At 34.2% G+C, this 12,858-nt stretch overlaps 1 protein-coding gene across 1 annotated transcript in view; it reads right to left on the reverse strand.

Moving 5' to 3' along the window:
- Window positions 1–12,858, reverse strand: part of Usp37 (ubiquitin specific peptidase 37) — an 87,460-nt gene that overhangs the window by 18,175 nt on the left and 56,427 nt on the right. The window contains 6 exon segments of the mRNA XM_047543065.1: window positions 2,710–2,789; window positions 2,791–2,852; window positions 2,854–2,964; window positions 4,803–4,947; window positions 7,637–7,702; window positions 9,254–9,418. Of these exon segments, the coding sequence (XP_047399021.1) occupies window positions 2,710–2,789; window positions 2,791–2,852; window positions 2,854–2,964; window positions 4,803–4,947; window positions 7,637–7,702; window positions 9,254–9,418 (629 nt within the window).

Below are 12,858 nucleotides of genomic sequence, written 5' to 3' on the forward strand. Positions count from 1 at the left end.
GCCGGTAAATGGATTGGAGCTGGAAAATATGCTAAGCCAAATAAACCAGTCCACAAAAAATCAAAGGCCGAATGTTCTCTTTGATACATGGATGCTAATTTCACAATAGAGGGGCGGGGTTAGGAAACGGTGAGTTACTTTAGGTAAAGGGGAGTGAACAAAGGGGAGGGGGAATGGGGATAGGGCGGATAGTAGAATGAAATCAGACATTATTATCCTATGTACATATACAATTATACAACTGGTTGGATTCTACATATGTACAACCAGAAGAACGAGAAATTATGCTCCATCTATGTACAATGTAATAAGTGCATTTTATTGTCATGTATAAATAGAATAAAAAATTTAAAAAAAAACACCAATTAATATAGCTAATATCCATTAAAAAATAATTATATTGGAAATAATATCTTCCTTTCCTCCATTATTGGAGGAACAGGCTTTCCAATGATCTGAAGCTCCAAAGCCTAGATGGTCTGGCCTGTCCCTATGGTCTTTGCTTACTGGACTGGGAATGGTATTTGAGTCAACTAATCAGGTCTCCTCTAGAAATTTGAAATTGAGACATACAAAGTTAGTTTGATGATAAGTATTCACAGTGAAAGGAAGATCTGAGGGCTGAGGTTGCTATATTAGATTATAAAATGAGCATAACTATTATATCCAAACATTTTTTTTTAAAGGTGACAATGATTTTTCTTAACCAATAATTTTCAGCACTCAATATACCAATGTACCCCAGGTAATCCTGAATTATACTGTGATATATGTGAAAGGAGATAAAGTGTCCTTTGAGATGCAAAATTCTATATATTGTCAGTAGCATGAGATATCAGACAAGCACAGAAACTACTACAGGGACAAATATGGCTATGGATTAATAATCCACCTTTAAGAAACATACAGGGGCTGGTGTTGCGGCTCAGTGGTAGAGCACTTGCCTAGCATGTGTGAGGCACGGGTTTAATTCTTAGTACCTTATATAAATAAAGGTCCATCAACAACTAAAAAAATAATAACAATAAAAGAATGCTGCAAGTGAGTATTCTTAAAAAAAAAAAAATACAATGTAGGGCTGGGGTTGTGGCTAAGTGGTACAGTGCTTGCAATAGCAAGTGTGAGGCACTCAGTTCGATTCTTGGCACCACATAAATACATAAAATAAAGATTTTTTTTTTTAAAAAAAGAAAAGACTCAATTCCAGGAAGCCTTAAAAAAAAAAAAAAAAAAAAAAAAGGAGAAACTTATACAATGTATAAAAAGGGATCCATGTGTTAAATACTCAACAGTCTTAAACTGAATATATCATTTGCTTCACTCCTACCCCAAATAAAACCTGCTCCTTTTCCTATGTTGTGTATTTCAGTTAATCAGATCATTGTCCACAGCTTTTTTTTTTTTTTTCCTGTAAAGATAGAAACCTAAGGGTTATTTTTTTACCTCTCCCTCATTTATTCCTCAGTTCAGATAAATCATTATTTTCTAACTATCCCTTAAATCCATCAACTTTTTTTTTCTAAGCCCAAATCTTGGTCTAGAGCACCATTAACCATTTGCTTGGACTTTTGCAAATAACTTCCTAACAGGTCTTACAGGATTGCTCTGGCTCTTCCTAATTTATGTGTTACATCATGGGCAGAATAATCTTTTTTTTAAAAAAAATCAATCTTCACAAATACTTGTTTGCTTAAAATATCCAGTAACTCCCTAATGCTTTTAAAATAAGAGTCTAACTCCTTAACTGCTTGGCTCTCCAGTCTTAGCTTCTGCTTCTTCCCTTCAACACTACGCTCCAGTCATGCAGATCATTCTGAACTTTTTTTAGGTCCACTAACTTGCCTGGCCTTTCTCCTGAGACTCTGCACACACTATTCCCTCTGGCGTGTGTCTGGAGACTATGAAACCTTACTCAGCTAGTCTTCTGCCCCTCTTCAAGTGATTTACCACATGGCCAATCTGTTGGATCACAAATATTCATTGAGAATCCACTATGTGCTAGGTAGTGTTATAAGCTGGGGATATAAAAAAGCAAGATGGCCCTTGCCTCCAAGAAGCTTAAGTGCCAGGATTCTGAGATGAGAAAGAACTTAGTATTTGAGGGACACAGACAAGGACAGCATGGCAAAAGCAGCAGACTGAAAGTGGGAAGAGTGGAGATAGGCCATCAGAAGCAGTTTAGATTTTTATATTACGTGTACTGAGAAGTCACAATATCCCTTAAGTATGAGGTTGACATGGTGTGTGTTATGCTTTGGAAAGATTATTTTGGCTGTTTTGTTGATAAAAGGTCTACAGTGGGACAAAAGTTGAAGAGACATTATTTAGAATCAGCTATATTGGTCTAGGTCAGTATATTTTTAAAATTTTTTTTTAGTTGTTGATGGACCTTTATTTTTATTTATTTATATGTGATGCTGAGAATCAAACACAGTGCCTCACACGTGTCAGGTAAGCACTCTACCTCTAAGCCACAACCCCAGCCCCTTCACTATTCCTTTAATTTGAAAGATCCTAGGCTTGGATTATTTAGAAGCTAATTATCACAATAAGACTGGAACACTTTTATGCTTTAAAATGTTTATCTCAATTAAACCTAACTGCGCTGGGGATTGTAGGCCAGTGGTACAGAGCTTGCCTAGTGTGCATGAGGCCCTGGGTTCAATCCTGAGCACCACAAGAAAAACAAAACAACAACAAAAAACACACCTGGCTCTGTGATTGTTTCTGGCTTCTCAGTTTCTACAGTGTCCAGATTTTCAGGCATTTCTTGAATATCATCTCTGCAAGCCAGTGTCTGGGCTGCTGGTTGGTTTATCATCATCTTCATGACTGGGCGTAGGTGAAGCTTCTTCTCTTACTGATCTCTAAGACAGCTGCTAGGAGTTCTTCTTCACTCATTCTGTCAAATCCTGAGTTTTCCAATTCAGACTTATCAGATTCTGTTCTGCCTAACCTCGAATCCTGAAAGAAACAGTTACTTTTAGAGGAAACCAGAATGTCTACAAATAAAGCAATCTTAGAATTTAAAAAAGAAACTATTTCTTAAGTTCTTTGATGCTTTGAGTTACTTAAAAATCAATCATCAGTATAAAAAGAGGCCAAACCTAGTTTTAAAAATAATAACTACATAAGAACACATGAAAATTTTTCTTGATTATAGTAAGTGCTGAGTATGTACTTTGTAGAAATTTGGAAAATACACAAATATGATAAAATAAAATCATTCAAAATAATTACTCAGCAATAGTTACTATGATCTTTTTAGGTATTTTGCCAATCTACACATGGATTATATTGAAATGTTCTCTTCATTACACCTAGTATTTCATTTTAAATGCTGGCTGATCTGAAATAAGAAAAATACAAATTACACAAGATTATGCAAATATTAACAATTATCTAATGAATAATTTCTTCTTTCATATCTGAGAGAATTTCTTTATTTCTTATTCAAGGTAAGCAACCACAAACCATCTCTAATCTTTTTTTTTTTTTTTTCAGTGATGAGAATTAAACCTACATCCTTGCATATGATAGACAAGCACTCTACCACTGAGTTTGCAACACCCAGTCCTACCTCTAGTTATTTTATTCATTTTTTGTACTGTGGATTGAACCCAGGGTCCCTAACCACTGAACCACATCCCCAGCCCTTTTTTATGTTTTATTTTGAGACAGGGTCTCACTACATTGCTGAGGCTGGACCTGAACTTGCAATCCTCCTGTTTCAGCCTCCTGAGTCGCTGGGATTACAGGTGTATGCCACAATGCTTGGCTCCTATCTCTAGTTTTAAAGCAAGATGGGCAATAACTCAGTACACATAACTACTATAATTTTATTATTTTATCAAAAAAGGAAGTTTATAAAACATAGTAGCATGAGATGATATAAATACCTAGGAAAGTTTAAATCTTCAAAGTATTACCTATTATCAAGTGTTAAGATGGAAAATGATGTAGTCAGGTCTTCACGTTCATATTTTTAATCAATTTGATTACTTAGTTGCTCTGTTGACACAATATTTACTAGGTTCCCTACATACAATTGTTACCAAAATAAAGGAAGTAACTATTTAAGAACCAGTATGTAAAAGTAGCCTTAAAGGTCAATATAAGGAAGGACTTTGTCTATAACATTTAGAATATGATGGTGTATATGCAGTATTTTTTTTTTGTGGGGGGGACAGGGGGCTCAGAACCAGAGATTGAAACTAGGGGTACTCTACATTTGAGCTATATCTCCAGATCTTTTTAAAATTTTTTCTTTTATGAGATAGGGTCTTACTAAGTTGCTGAGGCTGGCCTTGAACTTGTGGTCCCCTGCTTCAGCCTCTCAAATCACTGATTACAGGTCTGCTACTGTGCCAACACAACTTACTTTCTTAAAATCAGACTGGTTTTTGAGCTACAGAATGAACATACTTTAAAATTAGTCTGGGGCTGGGTTGGAGCTCGTGGTAGAATGCCTGCCTAGCACACATGAGGCACTGGGTTCAATCCTCAGCACCACCATAAAAAAACAAAAAAACAAAAACTAAATAAACAAAATAAAGTATTGTGCCCATCTACAAATAAAAATATTAAAAAAAAAAAAAAAGTCTTGGGCTCTATAGCTCAGTTGGTAGAGTGCTTGCCTCACATGCATAAGGCCCTGAGTTCAACCCCCAGCACCACCAAAAAAACAAACAAACCCAAAAAAACAACAAAACAAAACAAAAACAACAACAAAAAACTAGTCTGGACAGAGACATTAAGTTTTGTAATCTATTTTGGGCATTTCTTAAGTTTGCTAAAATTACTTACTTTTCCAGGTCTTCCTGTTGCTGTTCACTGCCTGACATTTCACAAAGTCTCTGGCTGAGGGCCACAGAGCGTTTTAGCTCATCCTCACTGTCTGAATCAGGGCATAAAGCCAACGAGTTCTTGGATTTGAAGGTGAATTTCCTGTAATTGGAAAAAAAAAAAAAGTCTGATGAACATTTGTTTTTGTCAATCTTTTGATATATAAATTCCAAAACAAAAAGTTTTTCCATTACAGAAAATTATTTAAACAGAGAAAAAAGATACCAAAAGGGGTATACATTTAAGCATTACCTTTGACCCAAACCTAAAGAGTCATGCTTTGAAAACTTGGATAACTCTTGTGCTATTATATATCATCACTAAGCCAATTGCTTTGTGCCTTTTTTCTTTTTTGATCAACTCCTAATGAAGTTTTGTTTTTATAAATTAAGTACTCTACTGAATTCATGCAGGCATAGCAATGAAGAAATGTTTTTGACAACAAAGTGCATGAGGACTAATGTTTTTTCTTTTAAATTCTGACCCATGCACTTTTAAAATAACAGTAACATTCCACTTATCCAATTATCTGTAGGTCAGACTTCTGGCAAACTCTACCTTCCAGAACCGAGAGATTCCAAACTAAGAAAAAATGTTCTGAGGAAGGTTGTTCCAAAGCTCACACAACATGTACAGGGACCCTTTCTTTTCCAGGAAGTAGTTTATAAAACAGTGTAGCCAAGTTCATCAAGATATGAGAGCAAGAAATGAGAGAGAAAATCCACAAAAAAACCTATGATGTTTAGTGTAAAGATAAATGATCTTGTAAAAATTAAGAGACTCTGATGGCAATATCACATGAAAACACAGTGCAATAACAGATGTTCTTTAAACTGATTCTAAGTCATTAAGATATAAAAATTAGCTTCAGTGTATTTAAGAATATAAGTAAAAGTATAACATTTTAGAAAACATTTCATTCAAAAAAAGCTAAAAATTTTCAAGGTAAATGCTTAAAGCCTCAGTTCCATAAAAATTGATTTATATGGAATACCAAACATTATTCTTTAATAATATAGGATAAGTAAGGTGTTACTGTGTTGTCTTCTAGGTGAGCTGAAAATAAACTAAAGGAAAAAGTGGTAAAAGTCAAAGAGCAAGAACTTTCTTTAATGGAGGTAAAAATAAATTCATATGCTATACTAAAGAAAAGTAAAATGGACATTTGAAAATGCAATTAACCTAAATGTGAAAACTAAAAAACTTATAGAATGATGGCACCAAGAAATAAGAGGCCACAATGGAAATCAGAAGGATTGCATAACAATGTAGATCAAAGAAAAGAGGCAAGTGGTCAGTGATAAACCCACATGTAGTCTGTGGCCGAGAGCAGCCAGGATATCACTGCACTCTAGCCTGAACACTTGAACATCCTCACATAATGTGTTCGAAAACATTTTTCATATAACACAGAAATAGCCAATTAGCCTAAGGTAGAAATAGCCAATTAGTTTCTTAATTTCTAATTTCATGCTCACCAAGCAAACCTGAACTTACTAATTTGTTTATCCAGGTGAAATACTTTGCTGAAGGAGGGTGATGCCTGGTTACTATTTCACCTGGGGTCAAATGTGACAAAGGACATCATAGAGGAACCCATGGTATTCTGATTTGTAACTCAGCCTCTTTTAAGTTTGATCGGCATGACAGGTCTTCTAGGGCCTAAGTATTCTTTATTGAATCTTTCAAATTCTCATACCAAATAGACCCTGGAGAACAGATGACATGCCAAGGTACAAAGATGTCCAATGAAACCAACTGTTTCTTGCAACTATAGTGATTTGGTACATCACTTTTGGTACATAAAGAGTGCATTCCATTAATAATTACTATATTTACAGAAGGCAGCTTGCCTGTAGCAATGAAAAATATTCATCCTGTAAATGCATCACTTGCTCACTTTCTAAGCAGCCAAGTGGTATTGCTCATTTGTATCTTGAGAACGGGCAAGAGTATTCATATCGGTACCATTTCAGATCTAGTCATGTTAGTCATCTGGTTTTAATTGCACTGAAAAATAATTAACAGGAGGAGAAGAAAAGAGCAGTTCCCAAATGTCATTTTATTGTTATATAACATCCCCCAAAGCCCTTAAACAACAAATGTGTCTCTCTTCTAAAAGTACTTTGGGACATCAAATTTTCAGAAAAACAAGTTTTAAAGTCAATGACGACAATGTCAATTGGAATTGTTTAATCAGGAACTGTGGTTACAGTAAAATCTTATAGGAGTATAGTTAAAAAAATAATAATAATAATTTGCTTCCATCCTGGGACAAATTTTGGCCTTAAACAAAAAACAAAGCCTTTGCAGAGTAGCTACATTCCAGTGCATGTTTATTCTCTTGTCTCCTTTCAAAATTTTTCCTACTCAGCGTCAAGAACTAGAAGTCCCAGGCTGGTTGCAATAGGTGAAAAGATGTTTGGGATTCCCTGCCTATCTTTGAAGAAGCGGGTACTTAGACCAACAGAGTTTATTTTATCGCTTCAATCCTTAAAATCCTTTGTCAACAATTTTTAGAATTTTAGGATGAAAATATTACATATTAACAAATGGTTAAGTTTTAAAACATTAAAGAGGATCATTTGCATTTGTTTTACAGTTAAAAACTTCTTTACCTTAGGCTATCTGCTAAACCAGATTTAGAAAAATTCTGGAGGTATGGTAATATAAAGAAAGCAATTATCATGCAAAAAAGAGAAACAATAAAGGAGTGGGGCAATCTTAAGAGATTAGGATAAGCCAAATCCTTAAAAATACAAATTTTGGGTACACAAGAAATATAACTCACTTTGAAGGTGTAGAAGGGCTGGTGATGCAGGAATTCACCATTTGAGAGGCTTTCAATGGTCTAGAACTATCAGAAAATTAGAAAATATATACATAATTGCATTATTAAAGATATCTATTTAACTTGTAAGATGAATTATTCTATACTACAATCTCTTATATATCCTCTTGAAAAGCAAACAATTATAATACTTTTTAAGATTACCAGCAACAGAGACCAAGAGAAAACATGGAATATCATCTCTAGGCTCTCCTTGATCTAATAACTGAAATAAACAGCTTTGAAATAAAGTCAAATACAATGCATATGAAAGAGGCAGGGAAAATTACCTTGTTTCATTTCTTTATTTTTAAGCAATAAAATAACAATAGCTCTCATTTATTGAGGACTTATTAGAAGTACAGTACTAAGAACTCACAGTTTATTACCTCACTATATTATTTTGCCTACAGATCAGTAAGTTGTCCAAGGCCTGGTTTTAGGCCAATGATTGTAAATATCAACACTTGCATGATACACTATTGCCAGAAAGAATAATAGCTCTACCAGCAGAGGGCACTCTGCACCAAGCAAATACATTCACTCCAAATTAAGGTCAAAAGAGAAGAAAAACCAGAAATACTAAGTCTGTCTGGGCACTTGCTTTTATTTATTTTTATTTGAGGACTTTATCGTAAACTTATATGATGTAACTTGTAGATCCAAAGGGAAATATATTTTATATAACTGCATCAATTCATATTGACAAATGTTCATTCACTTTCTGAACTGTTCATTCTCTACTTTAGCCAAGAAACGGCTTTTTCAGTTACAAACTGACCTTAGAAAACCACTTAACCTTCTTGGATCTTCTCTGCAAAATTAAGGATTTGGACAAAATTTCAAAAATCCTTTTCACCTCTAAAGTTCTAGACCTTTATGATTCTATCAAACTAGAAAAAAACTATAAGGATCCTAAGTAATGCAGGTATACAGAAAAGAACTTGACATTCTGAGAAGTCCTAAAGTTTTCCCAGCACTGCTTTAATGAAGTAAACCTAAAGGGGACTTCTTTTCTCTTTGAGAAGTTTCTCAGAACCACTGAAGTTCTTTACGTTGGTGACAATTTACATTTATGAAGGCACTATCTATTCTGGGGGCTCCAGCTTAATATTTAGTACAAGGTTTCTCAAATTTGCATGTCCCAGTTAGGTAAAGCATTTGTTTAAAAATATTGATTCCCAAGCCCAATCTCAGATCTACTGAAACAGAATTTCTAGGAAAACAACATATAAATTAGTATTTTAGTGTTCAAGGACTCTTATGACAAGCCAAATTTGATTTATATTCCCTTAGTGTATCAAATGGTCTTCCAGTGATCTAGAAGAATAGAAGCATTCCCTAAAAAAGTACCCCATTATGAAAGATAGCTAATAACTTGGAAGAATTTTGTTTAGCATTTTCTTCAGTGACTTCAATCAGGCAGTAATATAATTTGAAATTCCAAAATAAAGCAAAATTAAAATCTCCTTCTTAGTCTGATTTTACCTGGGAGTAATGTGTTCAGTCATTCTTTTGATTAGATACTAAAGTCCACTTCAAAAGGGAAGATAAAGAAGTTGTCCCTTAAGGACTTACATTGCCATATGTGCACTCCAACCAAGAGTAAAAGGTGGTTTTGTATTTTCAGTACAATGAGATGACAAGGTCAAGTATCTTGGAATGATGACTTGCTGTCCAATCTTGTTGTTAAGTGAGAGAGCCACATTGAAGCTATATCGTTTCAAATGAAGAATGAGGACCCTAAAACATAAAAGATGATGACTCTATTAACTCATACATAACATAGGTAGTATTTTATAGATTAACGTTGGATAAACAAGTTTGGATAAACTTTGATTTGAAGAACACATTTGCAGCTGGTCAAACTAGGTATACTTCAAAGAACATTCACTAAATACCTGCCACATGTCAGAGACTGGGCTAAGTACAAATGAAAACAAAACCTGGAGAAGGTGGACTAACAAAGTTTGAGGAAAATCCTCCTAGAAAAAAACAATAATAAATAAAATGTTATTGATGTTAGATTAAATCCCTATTTACTTCAGTAAGTTTAAAAAATTAGGTGTTCTATAGCCACATGGTAAAATAATGTCTATTAAACTGAAATGTTACGTAGCCCTTACATTTGATGGTAAACATTAATTATTTCAAGATGAATTTTATAATAATTCATTTCAGAAGAATTTTTTCTGAGGAAAACTAAGAGGGAAACAAAATTTTCCTGACCTACCAAAAAACTGTCCAAAACATCTGCAGGCCAAATCTAGTTTGTGAGTCTGAAAAGGCTTTTAGCTCTTTAGAAACATTTAGTTCTTTCTGGTTATTATGTTGTAACCTTTTCCACCTCTCATACAGAACATATTCTCTGCTTGATGAATTAGATATATTTTGTAGCCCATAAGAACTTTAGAAATTGAATTTCGAAAATCTTATGGGAAAAACACTTCAGTTTTAGACCAAAAAAAAAAAAAAAAAGTCTGACTTATGGAAAATTGTGTCCTTTCTTACTGTTTATAACCTTCTTCACAGAAGCACAAATCCAGAAAAAAGTAAACTGAAGTAACTGTCTCTTTAAAAGAGCATGCTAGGTTGAGGCTGTGGCTCAGTGGTAGAGCACTTGCCCAGCATGTGTGAGGTACTGGGTTTGATTCTCAGTACCACATAAAAATAAATAAATAAAACGAAGGTATTGTGTCCATCTACAATTAAAAACATATTTTTTTAAAAAGTATGCTAAAATTCATAACCTTCAAATTTACAATATGAAAGAACATAAGGATACCACCAATGTGGAAAGACCAAAACCGATGTCAAAAATCAAGTATTTTAAGTAAAATTTCAATGATTCCAGTCAAAATCACTGATCTGCAAAGATGAGGCAGACTGAATAGAAACAAAACAAGATTAATCATAAGAATTATGAGCCTTTTATTTCATGTACATTTAGAATAAATTAACCTTGAATACAAGTGACCTACCAGGAAACAAAACAGAACAAAACAAAACAAAACAAACAAAAAATTGCTCAATATTTTCTTTCCCATTTGAAAGACCAAGCAGCTTAAAGATGGGAAAGGGAAGAGACATTCAGCTTATGAGGTCAAACAAGTCTTTTAATTAATTGCTGCTTTCCTTAGTTAGTGACAGCTTGTAAAACCAATCTTTTGCCTTAAGATTTCTTCCTCCCTCCCTCCCTCTCTCTTGCTTTAAAACACCCACAAAAAAGAAAAAACAAAATTTCTTAAGTAAAAAACATAGACTATGGTCCATACGATAATATTGCTATGATTTATAAAAGTAATGTCTTTGAAAACAACTTATTATTTAGAAAGGAGTGGAGCAGGAATGTAAAGAACTAGTCTCTAGGGTCTGGGTTCCAGAAACTCTACACAGGAAATCGAAGCTAATAAAACAAAGTGCAGCACTCTGCAGGCAGAGTCACATAAATACTTAATGTTAATAATAAACTTGTTTGTGATTGAGTCTATTTTTGGCAACAACTAAAAGCTGTCCTGTAACCACACTGTAATTTTTTGTAACTAGCTTTGCTTTATGCTTTTTTAGACAGTGCATACAGGGTAAGTTAATTTCATTCCCAAATTGGAAAATCTATTTTATGATTACGGAAACTTACTAACTTCTTACTTTTTTAAATTTGGTACAGGGGACTGGACTCAGGGGTGCTTTACCAGTAAGCTACATCCCCATTTAATTTTTTATTTTGAGACGAGTCTCACTAAGTTGTTCAGGGCCTCACTAAATTGCTGAGGCTGGCCTTAAACTTGTGGGCATCCTGCCTTAGTTTCCCAAATCACTGGGATTAAAGGCATGAACCAACATGCCCAACATAACTTGTAAGATCCTCTGGAAAAAGGAATGCACCAATCAAATTACTCTTCCCATTTGATTTTAACACATAAATGTGTATGTGTCTGCAGCAGGTTTTTATTCACTGTGTGGAATAAAAAACGGAGCCTGGTGCAGTGGTGCATGCCTGTAAACCCAATTAACTTGGGAGGTTGTGATAGGATCACAAGTTCAAAGTCTTCCTCAGCAACTTAGTGAGGCCCTAAGGCAACTTAATGAGACCCCATCTCAATCAATCAATCAATCAATCAATCAATCAATAAATAGGGCTGGGGATGTAGCTCAGTAGTTGAGCACACTGGATTCAATTCCCAGTACCAGAAAAAAAAAAAAAAAGGGAAACTACAGCACAATAAAGGATAACAAATTACTGGTTGAAGAGTCCTAATTTGAAAATTCAAAATAAAAAAATGATCCAAAATGTGAAATTTTTAGAGCACTGACATAATGCCACAGTGGAAAATGCTACATCTGCCCTCATTTGACAAGATGCAGTCAAAATGCAGATGTACAAAAATATTGCCTAAAATTACCTTCAGACTATGTATATAATGTGTAAGAAATGTTAGTGAACATCAAATTTAGACTTGGGTCCCACCCCCAAGGATCTTATTATGTCTACATAAATATTCCAAAATCTGAAACACTTATGGTCCCAAACATTCTGGATAAGGTATACTCAAACTATGTAACTGAATATTACATATTATTATTTGTCTTATACTTTTTTTATTTTGAGATATATATGATAGTAGGATATATTTCAATATGCATACATGGAATTTAACTCATTCTAATTATGATCCCATTCTTGTGGTTGAACATGATGTGGCATTACAGTGGTTATATATTCATATATGAACACAGGAAAGTTATGTCCAATTCATTCTACTGTTTTTCCTATTTCCACCCTTCCCATCATTCCTCTTTGTCTAATCCAATGAACTTCTATTCTTTCCTCCCCTCCCCTTCTTGTGTTAGCATCCACATATCAGAGAACATTTGGCCTTTGGTTTTTTGGGATTGTTTTATTTCACTTAGCATGAGAGTCTCTAGTTCCATCCATTTAGTGCCACATGACATAATTTCATTCTTCTTTATGGCTAAGTAATATTCTATTGTGTACATATATCACATTTTCTCTGTCATTCATCTGTTGAAGGGTAGCTAGGTTGATTGATTCCATGATTTAGCTATTATGAATTAAGCTGCTATGAAAATTGATGTGGCCACGTCACTGTAGTATGCTGATTTTAAGTCCTTTGGGTATATGCTGAGGAATGGATAATTGAGTCAAATGGTGGTTTCATTCC

The sequence above is a fragment of the Sciurus carolinensis genome, chromosome 3 (assembly GCF_902686445.1).
Source record: "Sciurus carolinensis chromosome 3, mSciCar1.2, whole genome shotgun sequence".
In the NCBI taxonomy this organism is placed as follows: Eukaryota; Metazoa; Chordata; class Mammalia; order Rodentia; family Sciuridae; genus Sciurus; species Sciurus carolinensis.